General features: G+C 44.3%; 1 protein-coding gene and 1 long non-coding RNA gene across 5 annotated transcripts in view; one reads left to right on the top strand and one right to left on the bottom strand.

Annotated features, from left to right (window-relative positions):
- Nucleotides 1–1788: 1788 nt before the first annotated feature.
- Nucleotides 1789–21511, bottom strand: ZNF454 (zinc finger protein 454). Of its 4 annotated transcripts, XM_045069266.1 has the most exons (7): nucleotides 21370–21490; nucleotides 20699–20869; nucleotides 20251–20348; nucleotides 19855–19980; nucleotides 19130–19256; nucleotides 18629–18718; nucleotides 1789–6367 (listed from the first exon to the last, which is right to left on the bottom strand). In XM_045069266.1, exons 3-7 carry the CDS (start codon nucleotides 20281–20283, stop codon nucleotides 5052–5054), a joined length of 1692 nt encoding a protein of 563 aa, XP_044925201.1. In that variant the 5' UTR covers nucleotides 20284–20348; nucleotides 20699–20869; nucleotides 21370–21490; the 3' UTR covers nucleotides 1789–5051. The 4 variants fall into 4 exon arrangements, with proteins under 4 accessions (XP_044925201.1, XP_044925200.1, XP_044925203.1 ...); XM_045069265.1 differs by lacking the exon at nucleotides 20699–20869 and having other exon boundaries at nucleotides 21370–21511; XM_045069268.1 differs by lacking the exons at nucleotides 19855–19980; nucleotides 20699–20869 and having other exon boundaries at nucleotides 21370–21510.
- A 165-nt stretch (nucleotides 21512–21676) lies between these two features.
- LOC123388884 overlaps nucleotides 21677–26361 on the top strand; it is a 56836-nt gene continuing 52151 nt past the window's right edge. Inside the window, exon 1 of the long non-coding RNA XR_006603402.1 lies at nucleotides 21677–21921. This is a non-coding gene — a long non-coding RNA (uncharacterized LOC123388884). The remainder of the gene's footprint in view (nucleotides 21922–26361) is intronic.

Genomic DNA, 26361 nt, shown 5'->3' with positions numbered 1-26361 from the left:
AAATTAATTGGGAAAGAACAAACTAATTGGAAAATTTCCCAGTATTAGTGCTCTGGTAAAAAAAATTTTTTTTTAAGATTTTATTTATTTGACAGAGAAAGACACAGCAAGAGAGGGAACACAAGCAGGGGGAGTGGGAGAGGGAGAAGCAGGCTTCCCCCTGAGTAGGGAGTCCTTGTGGGGCTTGATCCCAGGATCCTGGGATCATGACCTAAGCCAAAGGCAGATGCCCAACAACTGAGCCACCCAAGCCCCCCAATGCTCTGGTAAAATCTATTCATCAATAGCAACCACTTGTAGCTTGAGAGTTTGAAGCACAAAACCTGACCCCTGGCAATGGCTTGTGTTTAGAGCACCATCCAAGTTCACTGCAGGGGCTGGTTGGGCTGTGGTCCTGTCTCTTCCTGTGGAAGCTCACGCTGCTAACACCAGTGCTGACTCTGGGCTCCACCGCCTTTTTAATGGCACTTACCCAGCCCACACTGTTCCTGCCTGTGTGTCCGAACCTCTTTCCCTGTCTCACTGAACTGTGCTTTGCATCTGTTGTCAATTCTAGTGAAGCCCAGTGTGACCACACAATCTACAGCTAGGCCTCTCACACTCTTTTGTGGTACCCCATCTGTGTAAACACGTTTCCCACAAACTACAGTTATTTTGCTCATTATTTGTGTTTCATTTTGCAATACCTGTCTTCCATATTTAAGTCCCATGAAAGCAGTACTTAGATGTGTGCATACATACCCACTGTGTATGTACCATGCTTGGCTGTTGCTGTTTCTCTAGCTACTAGCTTTGGCTTTTTCTCTCTCTCTCTCTCTATGTGTGTGTGTGTTTTAAGATTTTATTTACTTGAGAGAGAGAAAGAAAGCATGGAGGAGCAGAGTGAGGGGCAGAGGGAGAAGCAGACTCCCTGCTGAGCAGGGAGCCAGATGCAGTGATCAGTCCTGAGTCTCCAGGATCATAACCTGAGCTGAAGGCAGATGCTTAACCAACTGAGCCACCCAGATGCCCCACCTCTCTGCTTTTGGAAAACCTCAAGAAGGGCACTTATAGTAATTACTCTCATGTGGCCAGGTCCAGGACCTGCTATGGTTATTAGGCCATGCCCTCAAGATATCCAAGGGTTGATAGGCCTTTGCGAACCCATGGTTCTTGTACTCTCAGGCTAGAGGAGCACCCGAACCCTTTCCACCTTGCCAACCCAGGGCCGAGGAAAGGTCTTTTTGTGGAGGATGTGGGTACAGAAAGCCATGCCTGCAACACGGTCGCAAGGCTGTGGACCCACCCCACCCACCCATAGCCATATTTGCCCCATATCTGGAGCCAAGTGGCCCTCCAGAATGTGTCCATGAAGGAGGAAGCTGAGTGCAGTAGGGAGGCATGTGTGCCCCAGAGCTACAGTGCCTGGATCAGGTTCTCAGACCATGCATGTTACCAGCTGTTTAATTTCTGAAATGCTTTTAAACCTCTCTGTTCAACTTTCAAGTGGGGATGAGACAGTCTCACAGAATTGTGAGGATTAAATGAGTTATTACATGCAGAGTGCTTACAACAGTACCCGGCCTGTGGGACATCTTCAAATGTTAACTGTTGTCACTGACGACTGGGGATACAGCTCTCTTCTATTCCACAGCCTGAACTATGGTTTCTGGGACCAGGTAGGTTTGGATGCTTATTGTGGGCAGGACCAGACTGGCCATACAAAGATAAAAACACTTAGAAGCACTACTTTTGGCCATGTCTTAAGAGATAACCAGGTAACACAAATGCAGCTTGTACCTCTTAGAATACTGTGTACTTTTCTCATTTATTTTCAGAAAGAAACACTGATGGGCCATTCTATGGCAACAATTTTTAAGAACAGTGATGAGCCATAGACAGGGTAACACACAGGCTGAGGAGGAACATGCCCGAGTGACCAAATCCTGGCACTGGCAGCGTCACTGAGAAGTTCATGAGTGATCGAAACAAACCTTGTATTTTCTTTTTGCCTTCGCAAACTGGTATAAAAATACTAAAAGTAAAAATATTACCAAAAATATATTTAGCAGGAGTCAAGGAGGGGCCAGAAGCTGGGACTCCTCCCACTGTAGGCGGGAGTGTTTTATGTGTCCACATGGCCTTGCTGGCTAATCCAGTAAAGGGCAGAGGAGGGCAAAGTGCAAAGGGAAGAGGAATCAAGACAGCTGGAGAGTATGCACTTGGACTAAATTCATGTTCGAGGGAATTAAGTTGTTTTCTCAACCAAAGATGCATGCAGTAGGGTTGTTTTGTTCCAAGACTCTGAGGCTCAGGTACTATAACTGGGAAGCCCCAGTCCGCTGAGGGTCAAGGTGCCATTCTAAAAGCCATTGCTGAATATGGAGAAAGGCAATGTCTTGGGCAGACACTGGTGGCAGAGTGAGGCGAGCTCAGGTGACAAGGGAGAACCCAGGCGCCCAATCTATCAGCTGGAGATGGGAAGACTTGACAAGAGAGCATTAGAGGAATGTGAAAGGGGAGACTGCAGCAATTATTTTTCCCCCAAGAGCTGGCAGTTTCGGGGGGCATTCACGGGAGCCCACAGCCAATGATGACTTTTTACAAGGTTTACGGTGCTAATCCTCTTCCCAAACCCTTCCCCTGGGCAGAGCGGAACTGCCACTGCCACTGAGTTTGACCATTGGGCAATTCCATGGTAGACCAGGAGAGCTCTGGTGCATCAGATGCGGGAAGTGGGTCTAGATCTGCTTCTCTGGCTCCTCTGTCTCTCTAGTCCTGTTGAGGGGGTGGGGAGACTGGCTCCTTCATGATCTTGTGACGGCATAGTCATGGGTGCGCTGGGAAGTCTGTGCACTGACTGGGCAGGGAGCAATCCCAGATTGAGGGCTTTTGGGCTGCATGGATTCTGGTGCAGGAACAGCTGCCGGTGCCATCCCCGGGATAAAGGAGGCTCTCAGGGGCACCTGGTCTCGGCTCTGGCTTGACTGCAGGCACAGGACCCACAGCAGCAACTCTCATTAAACACAAACAAAATGAACATTGAATTCAGCTGAGCAGCATCCCACAGGGATTCAAGGGAAGAGGGTGATTGTTAGGGGCAGGTGGGTCACATGGTTGGTACTACAGGTAGGGATCTATAGCAGCGAGCAGGTTTTCAAGTTTTTGTGGAATTGGGGGCTGCCGATGAACATGTGGGGGCCCAGTGTACAAAGAGCTCCAAGTCACCCCTCAAAATGCTGCTTCATCTGCAGCTTAGTAGGGGAGAAAGCATGAGCTGCTGCTGACCCCCTCACAGATGCCTGCCCACACTGGCAGCCTGTACTCGATGGAAGGTGAATTTAGAATTCCACCAGGAAAAAGACTGTCCTCTTCTGTAACTTGGAGTTGAGGTGTAGCATCTGTGGGGCCAGTGGGCTGCCCGACTTGATGGAGAGCACCTCCACGGACTGAGAACTTGCCACTTTTTCCCACAACGGTGGACTTGCTCTTCCATATTCATGATGTGGTGTGTTGTTCCAGTTTGCAGTAGTGCAGGCTCCCCGTCCTTTGTGGTGGGGGAAGGGGACAGTGCTACCAGGGGCTGTGTGTGTGTGAAGGCACACATGTTATTTTATCTCTGTGCTTTCTACTGAGAGCAGTGAAGGATCAAAGATGGAGAAGGAACTGTACCTGCAGGAACAGAGTATCGCTGCAAGTTTGGGGCATAGACAGTCCCCTGCCAGGGAACGTCACGATGCTGTTGACCATGTCTTGACCCATGGAATTACTCCACGGATAGCTCACCACTGTCAGAATGGGACAGTCTTTAAATAGAACACCCAGATGGAGGAGAGGAAATGCCCACTTCCAAATGCAAAAGGAGAAATTCAAAGCTGTTTGCTCTGTGAATACTCGAGACCTTCCGAAAATTGGATGGAAGAAGTGCAGGGACCAGGATGCAGCAGTTCATATTCTGGGGCCGAGGAATACATCCACTAGCACAGTGGACACAGAGGACTGCCAGCCAAGGGAAAGAGTGGGTCAGAGCCTTTGAGGACTAGCTTTGGGGCTCTAACTTGTGTCAGCTGCATGTTAGGAAATGGCAAATCACAGAAGTGGGGAGGGTCTAGAACACTGTGAAGTGGCTGGATTGTCACATCTGAAGCTGAGCAGGCCCCTGACGCTATGTGTGGGGTAAGGACAGTGCAGAGCAATTGGAGGTAATGTCTACACAACCTAGCCCCTACTTAAAGGTACCATCCCAGTGTCAGAGTAAAGGTGAGGCCCAAAGGAACTGGGTAACTCAAGAAGTTTGATCAACCTGTCTCCCAGAGGTCCTGGAGTTCTGAATGCTGGGTCTGGTTGTGATAACCAGAATCATGGACTGTGTGGGAGGCCAGATCACCACATTCCCCAAGGGCAAATGGGGTGATGATAAGTGACATGATGTCACCAGTTAGGAGGTGCTAAATCAAGAGGGACATACCATTCAAATGAGTTGTCCCAGAAGAAGAATATGGGTAAGCAGCCAGTGGACACTAAGTCAGGGAGATCTGAGAAGAGGGTTTGAAGCAGAAGGTGGGAAACATAATTTGGGTAACTCTGGGGCCAATGCATGGTGACTGCACTTTCCCTACACTGAGAAAGTGGGTGGGTGAGAACAAAGGGTTCCACTGAAAGTAGAAACCCTTTTATATAAAAAAAGTGAGTGAAATGCTTATTGGCCATTTTTACTTTTTTGTTCTTTTGCTTCTTCCCCTGGTCTTCTGCAATTTTATAATTTCTCTTAATAGTCAAAATGTAAATGAGATCATCTAATTTCTGTGTTGTTAATGAAGCTTCATTTTGGGTACAGTATTTGATAATTCAGACTAATTAAACATTACTGTTATTCAACTGAGGCAGTTCTGAACTAGGAGGGCATGCCATTCTTAAATTCTCAAACCCACAGTACCGTGAAGGTTGACTCTCTGTAAATAAAAATTCCATCTTCACCGAAGTTTTCATGGCTATTCTCTGGAATGGATTCGCTTACATTCAATAATTAACACACTTGGTCTCAAAGTTCTGCCATATAAACTATAATCCTATCACTTTTCTCCAATATGATGTCTCTGATGCTGAATGAGGTTTGCAGTCTGGTTGAAAGCTTTCCCACATTTATTACATTTATAGGGCTTCTCTCCTGTGTGAATCCTCTGATGCTGAGTAAGGTGTGTGCTTCGAATAAAGGCTTTCCCGCAGATTTTACATTTGTAAGGTTTTTCTCTGGTGTGGATTCTCTTATGTTGAGTGAGGGCTGAATGGTCGCTGAAGGCTTTCTCACATATATTACACGTGTAAGGTTTTTCTCCAGTATGAATTCTCTGATGTTGGGCTAGGGCTGATTGGTCCCTGAAGGCTTTCTCACACAAACCACACCTGTAAGGTTTCTCTCCGGTATGAATTTTCCGATGTCGAGCGAAGGATGAATTATCCCTGAAAGCTTTCCCACATTCGCTACACTTATAAGGTTTCTCTCCAGTATGAATTCTCTGATGCTCTGTCAGGGAAGAGTTCACCCTGAAGGCCTTTCCACATTCGTTACATTCAAAGGGCTTCTCTCCAGTGTGAATTCTTTGATGCTGAAGAAAACTCGTACTCTGATTAAAGGCTTTTCCACATTCATTACATTTATAAGGTTTCTCTCCACTATGAATATTCTGGTGTTTAGTAAGGTGTGCCCTGCACACAAAGGCTTTGTCACATATGTTACATTTAAAAGGCTTCTCTCCAGTGTGAATTCTATGATGGTGGGCAAGGTGGATGTTTCGGATAAAAGCTTTCCCACATAAGTTGCATTCGAAAGGTTTCTCTCCGGTGTGAATTTTCTGATGGTAAGTGAGTGAGGAGCTCACAGAGAAGGCCTTGCCACATTCTTTACATTCGTACGGTTTCTCGCCAGTGTGAATTCTTTGGTGGTGGATAAGGTGTGTACTCTGGTGAAAGGCTTTCCCACATTCTCTACATTCATATCGCTTCTCTTTAATAACAGTTTTCCGATTTGCATTCAGTTTTTCAGTATGAACTTTCTGATGTTTATTAAGGGTTGAACTTTTAGTGAAGACTTTTCCACACTCACTACACTCAAAGGCTTTTTTGCTAGATTGAAATTCCTGACTCTGATCAAAAGATGAGCTCACAGTGCAGTGCTTCCCAGGTTCATCCCTGGCCTGGGCGTGGAGCACAGATGGAGTCTTCTGGTGAGCAAGTACCCCCTGGCCTCCATGCTGCCATTCCAACTGGCAATCGTATTTCCAGTGGTTATCTCTCGTGAATCCTTCCTTTATCATCCACTGATCCAAGTCCTGATCAGGAATATCCGGCTTGGGAGGAGAGTTCTTACTCACAGGCATAGTCATCCAGTCTGAAAGACATCAAACATAAACATATGTTTTATCTAGTTAGGGTAAGAAGATGAGCCTGTTTATAATGCTGACAAAGAGGTTGCCATTTTGAAGGCATCTTGAAGGGAAGATAGGAAAGGAAAGGGTAAGAGAGGTGAGCAAAGGACGTAGCCGGAAGGGGTTGATTTTTGCTAGGGGAGGGTCTTGCCTCAGTGTTGATGGCTGCTGAAGGCTGGGGTGGCTGTGACAATTTCTTAAAATAAGACAACAATGAAATTTGCTGCATCGATGGACTCTTGCCTTTCAGGAATGATTTCTCTGTAGCATGAGGTGTTAAAAGTTTGATAGCATTTTACCCACAGTACAACTTCTTTCAAGATTGCAGTCAATCTCTCAAACTCTGCCTCACCTTTATCAATTAACTTTATGCCCTATTCTAAATACTGTGTTGTCATGTCAGCAACCTTCACGGCATCCTCTTTGGTAGATTCCATGCCAAGAAACCACTCTTTTTGCTCATCTGTAGGAAGCAACTCCTCATCCGTTCAAGTTGTCTTGAGGAGCTTGCAGTAATTCAGTCCCATCCTCAGGCTCCACGTCTAATACTAGTTCTCTTGCTCTTTCTACCACATCTGCAGTGACTTCCTCCGCTGAAGTCTTGCACCCCTCCAAGTCACCCATGAACCTTGGAATCAATTTCCAAACTCCTACCAATATTGATTTTTTTGACCTCTGACCATAAATTATGAATGTTCTCAATGGTATCTAGAATAGTGAATCCTTTCCAGAAGTTTTCAGTTTTATTGCCAGAATTACCAAAATGTGACACAGACATGAAGTGAACCAACACTGCAGGAAAATTGGCATCAATGGATCTGCTTGAAGCAGGATTGTCAAAACCCTTCAATTTGTTAAGAAATGCATATCTGCACAGCACAACAGAATGAGGTAGGTCTGTATTAACAAGCAGAGTTCTGGACTGCATACTAGTTTTTCCTATGTATTTGTGATTATCTGCCTTTTGTGTTAAGTCTCTTTAAGACTTTGTAATAAGAAATGAATGATAAAAGCTAGATACTACTTTGCAATGATGCAAAGATTCCTGGAAAGTCCTATCAAGAACAAGCCTCCTCATTACTTTTTTCCTACACACTCCAGAAAATCTACAAAGAGCTATAATCAACAAAACAAACTAAACTAACCTCTTTACTTATCTGGAAAAGAAAGTTAAACAGGTGCATTTTAAAGCTAAAATCCCGGTGAGCTCAGACTAATGTTGCTCAAAACAAAAATGGTCAGTTAAATGCCAGGATTGCCAAATGTTAACACCTTAAGGGCTGACTCTCATTTCTGGACCTGATAAAGTAAGCTGTGGCAGACATTCCTGCAGAAAACAACTGGAAAATCTTAATTGATAAACAAATTTCTATCTAAAGGCATCAGATGTCACTCAAGGCCAACCTGATATTTCAATATTTGGGAGAAAAGGGAAATACAGAAAGGTAATCCCAATACTTACTGGTTTTTTCCCTTATAGAATTTGCTGAATTCTAAAACCTCTCAGGACAAGAGGCCAAAGCTAAGCAGAATTTCAAAATTTTCTAATCTTAAGAAAATATGGAGCCAAAATCTGAGATCAGGATTTTCCAAAGAAGGGGTTAGTGGTCACAGTAAACATGTAAAGCTCTCAATATGCACTCCTGGAGAGCTACAACCTAGTAGCAAGGGCAAAGAAGAGATAGGCAAAGCTTTATATAAACACCACAGCCCAATCTCCATCTAACACGTCCCTGGTTGGATTAAGGTGGTTCCCTTACGCTCATTGTCTGCCAGAAAAAAAGGCAATGTTCTCTGGAGGAATATAACATCACCCAAGGCCTCTTCACTTCTTCAAATACAATATCAAAGATTCAATCAAAATGTACCAGAGTAATAAGAAATTAAATCAAGAGAAAAAACAGATAATACACGAAGACCCACAGAATTCAGACATCTAAGTTATCAGACATGGGTTTTGAGATAACTGTGATTAATGTGTTCAATTATACAGATAAGAATGAGAATTTCAACAGGAGATTGACCAATGAATCAAATGAAAATTCTACAAAAGAATATAATAATTGAAATTAAGAACTGAACAGATAGATTTAATAGTGTATTAGACATAGTAGAAGGGAGCAATAGTGCAATGGAAAAATACATAAGCAGAAAACATCTACAGTAAAAGTTGCTGAAGAAAGTTAAAAAAGAAACCTACAAGTCATGATGAAGAGACTGAACACATTTGTGACAAGTTCTGGAATGGGAGAAGGAAACAAATGGGGCAAAAATACTATTTGAAACACACAAAGGCTGAAAAATGAATTTGAGAAGCACCAGAGATTCCAAGCAGGATAAATACATAGAAAATTCAACTAAGCACAAAACGACTGGTTTTATCTTGTTTAATCTTGACAAGTTTAATCTTGACAGTTGTTTGAGAGGAAAACAAATACGTTACTTTTAAAGAATTAAAAAAAAAAAAAGGGTGGCTCAGTTGTTAAGGATCTGACTTCTGCTCAGATCATGATCCTGGGGTCCTGGGATCGAGCCCTGCATCGGGCTCTCTGCTCTGTGGGAAGCCTATTTCTTCCTCTTTCACTCCCCCTGCTGAGTTCCCTCTCACTGTGTCTCTCTCTGTCAAATAAATAAATGAAATCTTAAAAAATTAAATTAAAAAAAAAAAAAAAAGGGAAGAAAAAAGGTAAGACTGGCAGCCATCTTTTCAACAAAAACAGTGGAAGCCAGAAGACAATGAACCAACATCAGGAAGTGTTGAAAAAACATAACTGCCAAATAATTCAATAGAAAGAAAATATCCTTAAAAAGTGAATATGAAATGGGTATTTCTATACAAATAAAAACAGAGACTGTGTCACCAGCAGACCCATATTAAAAACAAAACAAAACACAGTAAGAAGCATGTTCTAGGCATAAGAAAATCCCAGGTGGAAACATGGAAATGTAAGAAGGAATGAAAAGCAATAGAAAAGTAAATATGTGAATACACGTAAGTATTATTGCACACAATAATTATGTCTTGAGAGGTTGAAAATATATATGTAATTAAATACACTTAGCAGGGGCACCTGTATGGCTCAGGTTAAGGTTAAGGTTAAGGTTAAGCCCCTACCTTCGGCTCAGGCATAGTCTTGGGGTCCTGGGATTTAGCGCCTCATCGGGCTCTCTGCTCAGCAGGGAGCCTGCTTCTCCCTCTCTCTCTGCCTGCCTCTCTGCCTATTTGTGATCTCTGTCACAAACAAACAAAAACTAAGATTGTAAGACTGGATTTAAAAAATCCAACTAAATGCTTATTAGAAGAGAAATACCAAAACATAGGTATAGAAATATAGAAAATAAAAAGGATTTATGAAGCAAGCAGTAACCATAAGAAAGCTGGTATATAAAATCAGACAAATCTTACAATATTAGAAAAAATAGACTTTCAGATATTTCACATTGACAGAAGGGACAGTTCTCCAGGAACATATAACAAATCTACATTTGTGCATAAACTTCACAATGTATAAAGTAGAAACTGAGTAGAAACTGAGAAAATGAAAAACAAAAACAGAGAAATCTTTATAATCCTAGCAATCTGTGTTCACACACCACTCTCAATAACTCAGAAATCAAACCTTTAAGAATGGAGATGCTCTCAATAATCTGATAAACAAATCTGACTCAAAATAGACTTGAAAACAGTATACCCAACAATGACAGAGCACATATTATTAGTACATAGAGAACGTCTACCAAAACTGACCTTATATTGGCTGTAAATGAATACATTTCACAGGAATGAGAATACTCAAGAGTATGTTCTCTGAACGCAATGGAATTAAGCTGGAAATGAACACCAAAATACCAAAAAGATACTTAAAAAACCCAGATATTTCTAAATTAAGCAATACATTTCTAAATAACTGATAGATGAAAGAAAAAAAAATCACAATTAGAATTTAAATAATAAAAATATTTATTACATCTAATAAATGAAACTGATAGGATGCAGCTACAGTCATGTGTACATCTCAAGAAATTAGAAAAATAGCAAATGAAACAAAAAGGAAAAATAAAAGGAAAGATAAAAAATAAAAAAGACAATAAAAATAATAAAGACAAATAAAATAAAACAAAATAGACAAATCAATAACTTAATAAAAATTGAAACTTCTAGCAACACTAATCAAAAAAAGAAGGCACACAATAATTATGTGTGTGCCTTACTAATTACTAATGATCACTAATCACTAATTGTCAATAATGATTACTAATGTTACTAATTGACTGCTAATATCAATTACTAATATCAACAATTATTAATATCAATAATGATAAAGTCGACATCAGGACAGATTCCACAGAGACTTATAAGATAATAACTTAATGAGGAAACTTTATGTCAATATGCTTGGGCACTTAGAGCAAGGCTCAAATTCCTAGAAAGGTACAAAAAAAGAAACAGAAAATTTGAATGGTCTTACATCTAATAAATAAATTGAATCTTCATTTTAAAATGTTCTTCTCACAGAGGTGCCTGGGGTGCCTCAGTAGGTTAACTGGCTGGCTTTTGATTTTGGCTCAGGTCATGATCTCAGGGTCCTAGGATCAAGTCCCATGTCAGGCTTTGTGCTCAGTGGGGAGTCTGCTTGAGGATTCTCTCTCTATCCCTCTCCTTTTATCCCTCCCCCAACTTGTGATCATACTCTCTGCCCGCTCTCTCTCATTCAGATAAATAAATCTTTAAAAAATAAATAAATAAAAACCTCTCACTGCGAGACTGCCAGGCAGAGATGGCGTCAGTACTGAATTTATATGAACATTTAAGGGAGAAATAACACCAATTTTACACAAGCTCTTTCAAAGAACTGACTAGAACAAATATTTCTGATTGGTTTTATGAAGTTAGCACAACCTGCCAGAATATGATGAAGACAATTAAAAAAAAAAATTCACAGACCACTTTTTCTCATCAAAACAGATGCAAAGTTCCTAAAAGAAATATTCAGCAAACCTATCAATAAGAAAAGATCAGACAACTATATAGAAAATAAAAGAAAGACTTATAGTTACTTTACAAAAGAGAATATTAGGAGCACATAAGTGCTGCCGTTGGTTAGGTGTCCGACTCTTAGTGTTGGCTCAGGTCATGATCTCGGGGTTGTGAGATAAAGCCCAGAGTTGGGCCCCACGCTCAGCGGGGAAGTCTGCTTAAGATTCTCTCTCCCTCTGCCCCTCCCACTTGTGCTCTCTCTCTCTTTACAGTAAATAAGTGTTTTCCAAAAGAGGAGGATATTAGATTAAAAATAGAGATGATCAATTTCATCAGTCATAAGTTGAACCATAAATCCTCTAGAATGGTGGAAAAAAAAATTTAAATGGTAATACTAGGTCTATAGAGAATACGGAACCCTCGCATACTGCTGGTCTACCCACTTTGGAAAACTACTTGGCTGTGTCGACTAAAGTTTGCATACTCATGAACATAGTACTCATAACTACATACCCAAGAGAAATGTACATTTATATTCTCTAAAAGCCATACAGGCATATTCAAAGCAGTACACTTCATAATAGCTCCAAGCTAGAAATGAATCAAATGTCTAACAACAGTAGAAAGCAGAAATGTTGGTAGGTTTACAGAGTGAAATATTGTACATCAGTGAGAATGATTCAACTGTTGCCATACGTGCATGAATCTCAAACATACTGTATGATTTCATTCATACAAACTTTGAAAACAGGCAAAACAAGCCTATGGTCAGGGTAGTAGTTATCTTTAGAACAAAAGAAATAGAGGGGATGTTAAGTTTCTGATGTGCTGGTAACATTCTTCTTGTTACACGTGCCAGTTATAATACAGTATTTACACAGCAAAAATGTGTTGAGTTTTACACTTATAATTTGTGTATTTTCCTGGGTTAGTATTACTATAAAATATTTTTACTTGAAAAAATCTAGCAGAAGGCTTTCAAAAGGGATATACTATGGCTCAACAAAAATAACCAAATGCTGGCTTTCTTTTCTAGCAGCTGCTGGGTAGTTATATCTATTAAAGCCTTTTCTTGATTGTGGTCATAAAATCAAATCATGTACTTTAAAGAGAATATTTGTCTTCTGAATATTTAGTGTCTCAGGAGAATACTCATGTAATTAAGAGGGGAGTCAAGTGCATCCAGTTTTCCCACATTGAAGATGAACTGAGGTTAGGAGAGACTGGACCCCTGCTGAAGATCTGAGCACAAGGAATTTGCACTCCCCGGGGCCCCCAGGTCACTTCAGAGTGGGCTGAATTAAGAAGCAATACCCCTAGCTGCATTGTCCCATGTTACAAAAAACAAAGTATGGTCTTAAACTATATAACTCCAGGGTTTCATACAAGGCATGCAAGTGGTATGATCAAAACCCATTTACAATGTACTCAAAAGGTCACCCCCAGGAAGGGATCAGAAACTAACCTGATTTACTTCCAAATTACCTAGAGTTTCAAGAACTGGCACCATCAGGTACCTCTGGAAGTGGGAAATGGATAATGGAGCATTGCTTTAAGGTTAGTTTACAAAGCTACTAGGCCCCCACGTTCCTTCCCCCAGTCCGAGGAGCCTGGGGACTCCCCTCTCCCAACTTGGCAGAAGTCCCAGCCTTTCCTCTTGGAGGGAGTAAATCGAAGGTACTCTGGACCAGGGAAGCCGGTGGCAGGAGGTGAAACACTCAAGCCCCACTTACCCACTAAGAGTTACCAGAAAGAACCTTGATCCTCCCACCGTTTACCTGGGCAGACAATCAGGGACTACCGGATACAGGAGGAAAGCTTCTAACAGGAAAGCGATACCAAAATAATCAAAGAGAAAAATTTGAGAACACAGAGCTTATGAAGAGAGAGAAAAATGTTTTTAAAAAACCATTATCTTTAGAGGTAAAATATTTTAGCCATAAAATGTGAATACTAGCATATAAATAAAGCAATATCCAGAGGAACAAGAGTTCTTGGAAATTAAAAATGATGGCAGAATTGGAAAACTCTGAGAATCCCCACTGTAAAACAATTAGAAAACCAGAGCGGTGGGAAGAGAGAGAGAGAGAGAAAGAAACAACTTTTTAGGCAATGGACAAATGACAGGGGAAGATGGAGATCCCTGGAAGAAAGCAAACAGACAAGGGAAGGCCAAGGGATTTAGCCCCGGGGACAGTGTCCAGGTCCCAGCACAGGGACCAAAACAGCCCAGAAGGCTCAGTGAACTGAAGTGACAGAGCCCAGGATTCAGGGAGGTTGAGGCAGCTAACATTTGTGGCCCACTGAAAAGAAGCTGTGGAAACTGAATCTGCAGTTTAATACCTTCCCATGGAGAAAACTCCTGGCCCAGAAAACTTCACTGGGTTGACCAAGCGTTTAAGGAAGAAGAAATAACACCAATTCTGTACAGATTTTCCCAAAAAATAATAGGGAAGGGGAAATGTCCAAATTCATTTTATAAGGCTAACATTACCCTGATATCAAAAACAAAAATATTACGAGGAACAGATCAGACTAATTTATCATGACTACAGATGTAAAAATTTAATCCAGCAATATTTTGAAAACAAGAAATGAAAACCAAGTTGGGGTTTTCCAGGAAGGCAAATTTGATTTGACATTTTAAAACCAATCAATGTAACTGATAAACATAGCAGCATCTTCAGGATTTGGAAAAGCATTTGTGAAAAATGCCATATCCAGTCATGATAAAACTCTCATCAGATGAGTCAACTTCTTCAAACTGACATCAGGAGGATGTCTGTCTGCAAAATAATCCAGTGACAGACTCAATCGTGAAAGATAGAGTGATTTCCCCCGAGAAAGGGAATAAGGAGGGGTGGCCCCTTGCAGAGCTGTTGCTAAGGTGCTGGAGTCCAACCCAGCACAGTAAGGGGCACCTGGCTCCTGCGTCCCCTGAAAAGAGTGTCCCAGTTTCAACACACAACTACTGCACAACCTGGGATTCCTGCTTCTAGGCACGTACCTTGGTGAGCACAGATGTGTACAAAGAGCATATGAACTAAAATACAGCCACATGAAGAAGCCTTGTACCAGACTGTTCATAGCAGCTTTAGCCAAAACCTGAAAATAGCCAAAATGCTCATTAACGATGACTGAACAGAGCTATCACCATATGACAGGGTGCTAACTCAGCAACAGCGAAGAATTTCTGACACGTGAAACAACAAGGAGGAGCGTCAGAGATACTGTGCTAAGTGACAGAAGTCAGACACAGAAGGCTATGTGTCCATTCCTGTGAAATCCTGGCAGATTAGGGTTGCCTGGGTTATGGATGGGGAAGGGGATTCACTACAAGAGGTCAGAGGGAACTCTTAGGGAGAGCAAAAACGTCATTATTTGGAAGCAACTATATCAAATAATCAGCTAAAGGAAGAGAAAAGGGACTATCTCTCCAGGGGGGAGAATGGGGAAAAGGGGGGACAAAGGGGCCACTCGTTTTTTATATTCAACACTGTAGTTCCATGAAATACATGTATTACTGTGATAAAACTTAATTATTAAAAATAAGAACAGGTACGTGGCTCAGTGGGTGAAAGCCTCTGCCTTCGGCTCAGGTCATGATCTCAGGGTCCTGGGATCGAGCCCCACATCAGACTCTCTGCTCAGCGGGAGCCTGCTTTCCCCTCTCTCTCTGCCTGCCTCTCTGCCTACTTGTGATCTCTGTCTGTCAAATAAATTAAAAATCTTTAAAAAAAAATTAAAAATTAAAAAAAAAAGAATTTCTGTTAGTAAAGAAGAGAAACTATAGGGTGACACACATATTAACTGATAAAATACTGGGTTCCTATTATATACATATATATATACACCATATATATATATATATATATATATATATATATATTACTGTATAAAATCCTGGATTCCTGAAGACATACGACTTTTTACAAATGAGTAAGAAAAAAATAAAACTATAATAGAAAAACAGGCAAAGAATAGGAACATGTAAGTCACAGAACACAAATTAGCAACACACAAAACGATGTCCAATTTCACTAGGAAACAAGGAAATGTAATTTCTAACCACAGGGAGATACCATTTCACAGGAGTGGGACTGGGACAAAAAGTCTAACAGTTCCCAATTTTGGCAAGAGTATCAAGTAACAGGAACTTGCGTCAACTATCAGTATAATGTGGAACAACTAATTTAATCAGTAATCTGGGAAAATCTAGCAGAGTTGACGAAGCATATACCCTTAAACCCAGTGTCTCCACACCTAAAGACTCCCGAAGAATGCCCATGCGTATGAGGAAATGCATATAAGAATATTCGGTCAGCATTATTCTATACAGCAACGTCCAGAAACGACCTACAGGTCTACCAGCCACAGAATGGAGAAGCTGATGTATCACCGCTTAGGGAGTATCGAAGGGCAGAGCTACACATCTTAGCAAGGCTTGAAAAGTACAGCCTGTGGAAAGATATCTGCTGTACAATACATGGATCAAACGTTAAAGCACGCAAAGCTGATTGTGACTGCTCAGAGCCAGAGATACATGTGGAAAGACCATGATGAGGAACAGGGCTGCTGGTGATAAGCTAGTGGCTCTGGAGGTTATTGAGAGGTGGAAGGGGCAGTGATGTGGGGCACATCAGACTCCATGGGTGCCCCTCCGTTTTGTTACTTTGGCTGGACAGTGGGGGTAGGGGTGCTGTTTCCTTACTCTTCAGACTATCAAAAAATACCACTGATTCTTGTTTGTATACAGAACATACAGACATCAAAATATGTTCATTTTAAAATAAATCAAGGAAATGACCACAAGTGTCGAAGTAAAATTACAGCCTGTAAGAGATATAATTAAGAGCTGAATCTCCGAAAAAAATTCCCAACCAATTTAAGAGGGAGAAAGGAAAAAAAAAAAGCAGATAAAGTTGGAAATGGGGAAGAAGACACAATATAAAGTGTTAAAGTTTTACATGAATGCTTTGCCCAGTTGTGAACGAATATACTTCATGGCTAAAAAAAAAAAAAAACAACAACCAAAAACCCAAAAAATAAAAAAACAAAAACAAAAACAAAAAACAACCAAAACCAAACAAACAAAAAACAAAAAACCCCCACCAACAGTTTAAAGCTAATTGGTAAAATGTATAACCAATGTAACAGAAAGAAACCTCAAAGGATTAATAAATACGGAAGAACTATGAAAAGTTATTAGCACATGACCCAAATTAAGGGACCAAGTAGTTATCCATAGGCTCACTGAGTAAACAATTTCTAGGTGACTGAAGCTCTTCTGGAGGAGAGGAGAGCATGAGTTTGAGGGTCAGATGGGTTTCAATGCTGGCTTCACCCCTATCCTGACTTGCCAGGAAACAGCAATGTTAAATCTGTCCAAATGAGTTAACCATGGGGAGGCCTGGTTTTCTGTAAGCGGGGTTGCCTCTCAGGTAACCTTGGACCTGCCTCACAGGTTGTAAGGACTGAATGGGGCAATTCACATAAATTCCCTTGGAAAACACCTAGCACGGTAGTAGTTCCCGGGTGCTCAAATGCCAACTCTCTTCTCCCTCTGCTAGTGCATGGCCCTGAGAAGAGAAAACCTATCAGAAGGACTTCTTCTCCCTACAACTGAAAATAAGTGTCTGTTCTAAATCAGGAGTCACTGGTACAGCAATGGAGAAATTCTAGATGGCATTTTGAAGTTCTCATCAGTCATCATGAAGTGAAACAGAAATAAGAAAAAAAAAAAAAACTAAAAATGATCTAATGAATGCTTTAAGAATACTGACAGAGAGAGACAAGAGGGCAATAGATATTGGAAATGACTACCATTTCTCTACAGCAGCAATTTCTGGCTAAGAAAACAGAAGATGGTTCTGTTCAAAAGTAAAAATAAATCTTCAATAGATAATGAGAGGAATAGCCACAAAACTTTATTGGGAAATATAAAGTAAGACTTCTTCCCATGCCTGATCAGTGCTAACCACTGGTCATCCCTCCAGAATCAGCTCAAGGTTTTGGGGTGACCAAAAACCTTTTTCAGGAAGAGGAAGTGCTGAACCCTGAGAGTCGGGAAAGGCACTGGGAAGGCCTGTAGTATGACCACCTGGTTTTTCAGGTCATTACCCACACGTGACTGTCAAATTGTTTCTAGGCACAAAACTCCTTCATCTTCATATTCCCCCCACCCAAGTACAGGAAAGAACTCGTGGTAATGAGGAGTAATGGAAGAATAGAGGAGGTTATGCTCAAGTGCCAGGACAGCAGATAAGGTTCTTTTGCTTAATTCCTCCATGCCCCCCTTCTTTTGTCAGAACCCTGCTTGTATAGTACGGAATGAAATACTAAAAATGCCTTAGCTTGGGTATAACAGAACACACAAATTCAGAATGCTACCAGGTAAGTTAGAAGAGATTTCTTTGGAAAACTGAATTTTAGAGTTAAGACATTTAAATTCCAGAACAGATTGAGTCCTAGACATTCCACGTATAAATCCCTGCCTTTTTTGCTGGGTGAAAGATCAGTACCAAAAGGCTTTAAAAAATACTTCATAGCCTGCAAAACGCCAGCTCAAGCAGAAATGTCGTAATGCCTTGGATAAGGCAATATGCTCTCTTAGAAAATTTAGCACCAAAGGGAGGGGCACCCACCGGGCTCCTTGAGACAAGTAACAATCACTAAACTGTCACGTTCTCTATATGCTCGGGCTACAAGTCTATGCCACCTACCAGGTGCCAAAGAAGGGACCTGGCCAAGTGTAATCCTAGCCACACTCTCATGACACTTCCTGCATGGTGAGGTGCTGACAATAGGCAGAGAGTAATTAAATGTTGGCTGAATCTGTACACACACAGATGAACAAATACGAAGGTGGCTGAAGAAGCATGCAGGGTTTAGCTGGCACGGCTGCTCAGAAGGCACATGGTTAGCCGGCCCATCTCACCCTGCCGTGTGTGCAACCTGGCGAGGTTCCTCATCACTGAGAACCGCCAGCAGAGACCGTACTTTGAGATGCTAAACAAGGCATGGGGCAGGGGGAGCGGCCTAGGTTACACTGGAGGCCTTTTCCAAACTGAAGACTATTAATCAATACCAAATAGGGAGAAAATTCATGGATAGGAGGGCCCCCATGCACACAGGGACCAATGTGGCAACCAGATGCTGCGGTGAATGAGAAGGGAAAAGACAGTGTTCCTCAGTCTGGAGCATTTGTGGAGGCCCTCCTGGTGCCTCCCACATGCAGGGCTCTTACCAAGACAGAAGCTTCCTGACGTGTCCTCCAGCATCCATTCTTCTCCTTTTCCCAGTCGGGAAAACACATCTGACTGGGGTCCTAAGAGTCCTGTTTTTGGGGGGAAAAATGGACCACATCTTATTCATACCAGTGATAAAATCATTGCAAGGAAGAGACCTGGTCCTTGGGACTTCCTGGAAAAGGTGACCTGATAAGAAGGCCAGGGCACAGGTGAGTTCTTCAGAAGGAAGAACAGAAGCCTGGGGCCTGACACAGACCAGCTGTTCCCATGTCCTTCTCCCTGCTGACACAGAGAGAGGATTCAGCCCTGTCGCCTTTGAAGCATCTGCACTTAGACTCCAAAGGGGTTGCGTCCTCAGGACACCAGGGGTAGGCATGCAGCAGCCCTGATCAGCCCACTCCCAGCCCAGTCTTCTGTGTGGAACCAGTTTGAGAGTTTCTAAGGGTCCCTAAGGGATCCCCATGTGTGAAGCTCAGCCCTCGGAGGCCCCCACTTACCCAGTGAGACCAGGTTGCTGTAGTTCTCCAGCATCACATCCCTGTAAAGGGCCCTCTGAGTAGGGCTCAGCTGTGCCCACTCGTCCCGGGTGAAGAGCACGACCACGTCTTTGAAGGTCACTGATTCCTGTAACAGCAAACCCCATCCCTGGTGACCAGCGGTGACCCCCTCCCGTGGCTCTCTGGGAAGAGCTGAGCCTGGCAGGCCCAGGAGCCCGTTGAGAGGTGCAGGACAGTGCAGAGTGGGCTGGAGTTCTACGACAAAGTAAGCATTTCCTCAGGGTGTCCCGGGGCTGAGCTTTTATCAGACTTTGCTTCCTGCCTTGAAGAAACACGTTGTGTGGAGAAGATAGGCTTCCTCAGCACTGAGACTTCATTCTTGCTGTTCATTTCGCCCCGAACGTTTTCTCCCATTTCCCTCAATATGCCCTCCTCCACCCCATGACCTAATCCTACCCAGACCTCAGCCTCCATAATTCCTCCTGGGCACAACCGTCCTCAACTCCCTTCTCAAGTGAGCAGGCCCAGCAAAGCACCGTCCCACTTTACTGTGGGTTCTTGTTTACTTTCAGATTCCCCCCGCTCTGGACTGTTAACTCCAAGAAGCTAGGGACTGTGTCCCCATCTCTCGTCTTCCCAGCATGTCTTGGAGAACATGGCCCAGCACCTATTACTTGTTGCTGAGCAACTCCTTCCTGCTTGTCTTTGGCTGCTCACCTACTCACCTCCAACACACGAACACGGTTCCCACAGGAACAGTTATTCTGGACAATATGACCTTGTCCCCTCTGATCACAACTAGTGCCTTGCTTAGAAACTCTTGGCTGAGAAGCCAAGAGAGGTGGTGTGCCCTGAGAAGGAGTTAAGGAGAAGCCCAATGTCAATAAATAATATGTCAGTATATCTACAAGAAGAATGTCAATCTATCTATCTATCTATCTTTATATCTTTATACAAGAGGAACGGGGTCAGGCCTCTAACTGAGATTGGATTAAGAGAAAAGCTCTTGGTTAGGGTAAAAAAAAAAAAAAAACAAGCCCACCCTCTCCAAACCTCTACATTCAAAACTTTTAAGTCAATTTTGGGGGGGGCGGGGAACCCTGCAGCAACTCCCCACTCACCTGGACCATGGGTGGCAGGTGCCTGACAGCCATTCCTTCTCTGATAAGCCCTTTCAGAGACTGGCAAAATGGGACCAAGGCTAGAAACTTCTACACACCTGTTATGAGGAGAACTGGGTTAAAAGAGATCAGAGGACAGACAGTCCAGACTGAGGCAGTGAGCATTCCCATTCTAGGAGTCCCCCAGTACCCTGAAGCAGTAGATTCTTGGTTCCTATCTGTTCCCAATTCTCTCTCCTCTTTCTTTGGATAGTTTTGACGGCCTCCACTGTCAAGGGGATCCCTCCACATGCGGCCATTCCCAGCCCCACACTCTCTCCCAGCATCTAAGTCAAATCCTCCACATCTTCCCGTATCTTAAATACGTTGGGTTTTCCTTGCAGAAAGCACCCTTCCGCCCCAGATCTCGGGATTTCTACCCACCCCCTGGCCTGTACCCTGAAGTTACCTGACAGGTCTCAAGAGAAGTTTCCCCCCAGCCTGGAAGGAGAGTGGATGAAGTGGAGAAAGATGGTCTTCTTTCTCCTCCAAAGGCAAGCTACGAGGGCTGGGTCGTCACTGCCAAGGCCTCTCAGGCCAAGCCCTTCTCTGACCTCAGGCCTCTTCCCCTCCACCCAGTCTGGATGACAAAGAGCCAGAGTGGGCGAGAGGCAGTGTGTCTGGGCGGCGGGGAGTCTCCTTCATACAACCGCCCCTCCGGCCCTCTGCCGGGTCCTCGCGGAAGCTGCTGCCGCGACTGCGGCTGCGGCTGCCCGGCCTCGGCGAGTCCGCAGACAGGGCTCCGTCACAGCCCGGAGCATCCACCTCTGGAGGCGTCCCCCGGCTCCCCGGAGTCGGCTCCTCCGAGACACACGCAGAGGCCTGGACCGCATCCTCCTCCACATGCGCTCGCACATTCGGACCCTAAAGCCAACAGCCTGAACCTGGCCGTCCTCCCCTTTCCTCTGTGGAATCAAAGCTCAGTCATATGTCCCGAGAAGTTTGGGGTATCGGATCAGCGTCCTCCGGCACGGACTACTACCCGTACCGAGTCGCCGTTCTTTCCCGCAGCCCTGCCCCCCAGGGCCCGACTACCCCACGGCCGATCCCGCTCTCCCGACGCGGCTCTGCCCGCCGTACCTGGTCACCACAGGATTGCCCTTGGAGGAGCCTCTGCCCGCGGCGAGAAACCGCAACCGCCACATCGCAGGCTGAACACAATGAGCTGGAGTCGGCAGTCCGGGTCGGAACTGCGCTTGCGCGTTGCCCCGGGAGCCGCGGAGCCGAGTACCCGCGAGTCCTAGAGCAGCAACACTTCGGCTTCCCAGACTCCACTTCCCAGAGGGCGAAGCGGCGGCCAGCGCCAGCCCCTGCGTGGGGCGGAGAAAGTGATATCGCGCGCCTGCGCAGACAGGGCCCAGCCTTCAAAACGACGCCCGGCAGCTTTGAGCGCTGAAACTACATTTCCCAGAGGCCACGGCAGGCTCTTTGGCGTTCCTCTTAGGGCAGCTAATTCTCCCGGCTCTAAGCAGCACGTGCGGGCTTTCGTTCCGTCCAAGTCAGGCTCGGCGTCCTCCTCAGTCCTGAAGTAACGCCCGGGAAAGCAGTGACCAGCGAGAAGTTGACGCGGTTAAAGTCGGTCCGTCGCCGCGGGGAGCGGATCGTAAGCGGTACCGGAGGACGTAGTAAGAGGTGAGAAGCCGCTAAAAGGCGCCTTCCTGAAGGAGCACCGCGCGGAGAAGACTTGAGAGGGCGGAGAACGCAAACCATTGTAGCGGTGTGGCCCGGGGGATCGGCGGGGGCGCGAGGCCGGGGTACGGGGCGGGCGGCGGGGACCAGGGTGGCGGCCTCGGGACCCGAGAGAAGCGCGGAGGAGATCGAGCGGACCTGGGGTTCGGCGGCTTGCGGAGGCAGGAAGGAGCCCAGAGGCCGTGGTGGGATTCCTTTCTGCGGGGACGGGAAGGGACAGGGTGGCTTGTGGAGAATCCCACGCCGGGTGTTTAGTTGCCTTTGAACACATGTTTTCGCGAAGCTCAGGGAGGAAGGGGAGGTTTTAACTTTGTTGGCGGTGATTTTAGTAAAAAATGTGACCAGAGGTTTGTCAGGGGACTGTCGGTTTAGGAAGCGGTGTCAGTGACTTAGGTCCCACGACGGCGTTTTGTTTGGGGTTTTATGGGAGATTTCATCCTCTCGACAACTTTGGGAGCACGCGTGTGTCAGGCACTGTTCTGGGGGCTGGGGAGAGAGCCGTGGAACCTGCACTTAATGTCTCTTCGGAAACCTGTGAACCGGGGCGTGGGGGGGGTGGGGTGGGGATGATGTTAAGTCGATTGGGGAAATCCTTTTTGAGGGGAGCACGTGAGCAGAGACTGGACTCTGGTGAGGGAGGAAACCGTGTGAATACGTGGGGCAAGAGCTGTCTAAGGGGAGGCGACGGGGAGGTCCCAAGACTGAAGTGTGTGTTTGGTGAGCCTGAGGCTTTGTGAGGCTGGAGGGACTGAAGAGGGCCGGGTGGGCAAGGGAGCGTTGCACGGGAGGTTCCAAGCGGACCGGGGCCTTGCAGGCCATCGAAGACCTTTGGATTCGTTCCGTGTGTGATGGGCAACCAGCGAAGGAGTCTGCGCGAGTGACGTGGCGGAGCACATTTGGAAAGAATCGCTGGTCAGCTGCAAGGGGAGAAGAGACTCCGGTGGCACCCGGGCAATACAGGGAAGCCGGGTAGGAGGCTGTTACAACAGTCCCAGGGGTGGACATACCGCCTTTGTGTGTGCACCGAATTTGTTTTGAGGGTCTAGTGATTCCAAGATAATTTTTCGGATGCCATGCTAAGGAGTCTGGGTGTTATTTTGTTTTCAAGTATATGAGGATGATAATATGTGTTTATGGAGCACTGTGTGTTGGGCACTTTTATGAGTACTTTACATGGGTATCTTCTGTAATCCCAAGCTGTGCAGTTTGCACTACTAACAATAAATGAAGCACCCACATGTTCAGTGTTTTGCTGGAGGTCTCATGTCTAGTAGCTCGAACCTGGTGTCTTGGCCCTGGGATAGAGAAGAGGTGCAGAGACTGTCCTCCTTACTTGTTGACCAGAATGACTGAGAACTGACATACAGGGAGCTAAGGCGTGCAAACACTCCTGAAAAAATAGTGCAACCTCTGTATAGCTGACTCATTTCTCCAGCTGCTTCTTTTATAGGTTAATGTTTCACCAAGTTTTGAGTTATTGCATTATCTTAGGCTTCAGTAGGTTTCATATTTCCTCTTCTCCTTGTCCTGTGCCTTCCTTCTGACCCTTTATTTTGCTCTTGTCTTTTTCATTTTCATCTACTTTCTATCCATCTCTTATCTCTGCCTCCTCTAGAAAAAATTTTGTGAAGGCAGAGAAGGAAACTAGGTGTAAGGGACAAATATTAAAGATCTAAGTTTCTGAGGAGAAGGTTGTTTCAATCCCTCCGTCTTTGTCCAGCCCTTAAGAGTTAGAGCATAGAGGTCACATAGCCCAAAGAGACTGACCTGCCCAAGGGACCCAGTTCCATAGGGAGCCTCTTTCATTGCCACCCACAGACGTGTGACGTGTTCTGTACCCATCACTTTTTGATTCCCACCTCTCCTGGTGAAAAATTTCCTTCCTTCGAAAAAGGTTCCTATAGCTTCTGCCTCTGCCCCAGTCCGGTTTTCCCACTTTGAGCTGCCTGTCTCCTCCATGCTGTACCTTCCACTCTCCCACATCTTTCCTTTCAGCCGTCAGGCAAACACACTCTCGTCAGACTATTGGCCACATCAACACCTTGCTCAAACCTCCTTTTCTTTGCCTACCTCCACTTTAGAGGCTGGAAGTGTATTTAGTTTCTCAGCCTCCTTTGCTGCTGGCCTCCATGTAACACAGCTGTGGTCAATGAGATATAAGCGGAAGTCCGCTGAGCAATTTCTGGGACAACCTCTTTTGATAAAAGGCACAGATGTTGCTGGTGCTTCCCACCCTCCTTCTTCCTGCCTTGAATCGGATACTTTACCTGAAGCAGAGCAGCCATCATGTGACCATGATGGAAAAGCTATCAAACTAAAGATATTGAATTTTGCTTTGAAACAATACCACCCACCTCCAGATTTGTTAAGAGGGGAGAAAAAAAATCCCTGCTTGCTTGTAAGCCTTGTTAACCGGGCTTTCCAGTATTTGTAGCCATAAAGCTCTTCTGATAGATATACCCGCTCTCAATGCCAGTCTCCCTCTAGTTATCTTTCTCTGTGTCTCCTTCCTCAGGCAAGCTAATGAGTCCTTCCACTCATTCTTCAACCTACTAATATTTAGCAAAGGCTTTCGGTAACCAAAACCAAAGGCCATTTTAAATTTTTATCTCACTTTAACCCTCCATGGCATATGAAAGTATTAACTATTCTTACCTTAGGTGAAATTCTTTCACTTTTGTGCTACCATCTTCTAATTTTTCCTTCTGTTTTTTCATTTTCCTTCTGGTTGCTGTTTCCTGTCAGCTCCTACTGGTTCCACTTCCTCTACCTCCCCCATTCAATGAGAGTACTCTCAGAGCACCCTTCATAATTGTCCTGCCAGTTATTCTAGTGTCTGTCAGGAATCTTCACTAGGATACCCACAGACTCATTAAAATGCCCCCAAACTGAACTTACCATGTCCCCACAAAAATCGGTCAACTTTGTGTGTTCTTAATTATGGTACTCCATCCATCCAAGTAAATTCAAGTTCCTACATTTAATCAATTACCACATTATCTAGATTCTGCCTCATTATTGCTTGAATTCTTCCTTTCCCATCCCAGGCCAGTTTTTAGTTGAGCCCTTAAAAAGCAAAGAATAGGGGCACCTGGGTGTCTCAGTGGGTTAAGCCTGTGCCTTCGGCTCAGGTCATGATCCCAGGGTCCTGAGATCAAGCCCCACATTGGGGGGGTGGTCATGAAGAGATCCAGAGCTGAAAGAGTTAAATTGTGTGGAGCTTCTGCTAACTTGCTTTTCTCTAACTGCTCTGCTGCTTTGCGGGTTGAACCTTGAGAAGTAGGAGCATGGCCTTCCCCTTGTGTTCCCCTCCATTCCCCCGAGGCCACACATCGGGGCATCTTAAGCACGTTTCCTGCTTAAGAAATGTCCTTGAGGGCGCCTGGGTGGCTCAGTGGGTTAAGCCGCTGCCTTCGGCTCAGGTCATGATCTCGGGGTCCTGGGATCGAGTCCCGCATCCCACATCGGGCTCTCTGCTCAGCAGGGATCCTGCTTCCCTCTCTCTCTCTCTGCCTGCCTCTCCATCTACTTGTGATTTCTCTCTGTCAAATAAATAAAATCTTTAAAAAAAAAAAAAAAGAAAGAAAAATGTCTTGAATTATGCTTGTGGTTAACAAAGAAGAGAACTGTTTTGTCCTAGTTTCACAGTTGCCTGACCCCAGCTGCACCCGGACGATAAGATATGGCTAACTGAAAAATGTAAACTGTGCAGAGCATACCAGGAACTGTAACTGTGTAAAGAGGTCACTGTGATTGTGGCTTTGTGCCAAGCCTTTGTCTAAAAAATGTATAAAAACCATATGCTCCCCTTGATCAGGGCTCTCAGCCTCTGCCTGATCTTCGGGTATGCTGCAGAGCCCTAGCATGCTGGAACAATAAAGCCCGTGCTGTTGCAGAAAGAGCTGCCTTGGTGTTGTTTCTCTGCGCCTCCCTAGGTTGAGGTCTTCTTGACCCTAACAGTCACTGCTCAGCAGGGAGCCTGCTTCCCCCTTTCTCTCTGCCTGCCTTTCTGCCTACTTGTGATCTTTCTTTCTGTCAAATAAATAAATAAAATCTTTTTAAAAAAGCAAAGAATATATCTTACCCATTTTGATCTTCTAATCATGTCTGTCACATACTTAGCACTTTTTAAGTATGTATGAAATCAATGAAATTTATTTCATTTAAATCTAATGTCATCACTGGAGATCTATAAAACCTATGATTGTTTTGAGTTGCAAAGATTTTGTTACTATGTCACATTTTCATGTCCATTAGTGTCTAGCTTTTTCTCCTTCTCACTTTGACACAGAGTATGGTACAAAGATACATGTTTGAATCCTATGTACTTAGAGACTATATTTAAGTTAACACTGTTTTCTAAATAATTAGCTTGCTTAACAG

This window comes from Mustela putorius, unplaced genomic scaffold (genome assembly GCF_011764305.1).
Source record: "Mustela putorius furo isolate JIRA1106 unplaced genomic scaffold, ASM1176430v1.1 tig00003923_pilon_pilon_pilon, whole genome shotgun sequence".
NCBI classification, from domain to species: Eukaryota; Metazoa; Chordata; class Mammalia; order Carnivora; family Mustelidae; genus Mustela; species Mustela putorius.
Note: the sequence above shows the minus strand (reverse complement) of the source record. Positions and strands in the feature narration are given on the sequence as shown.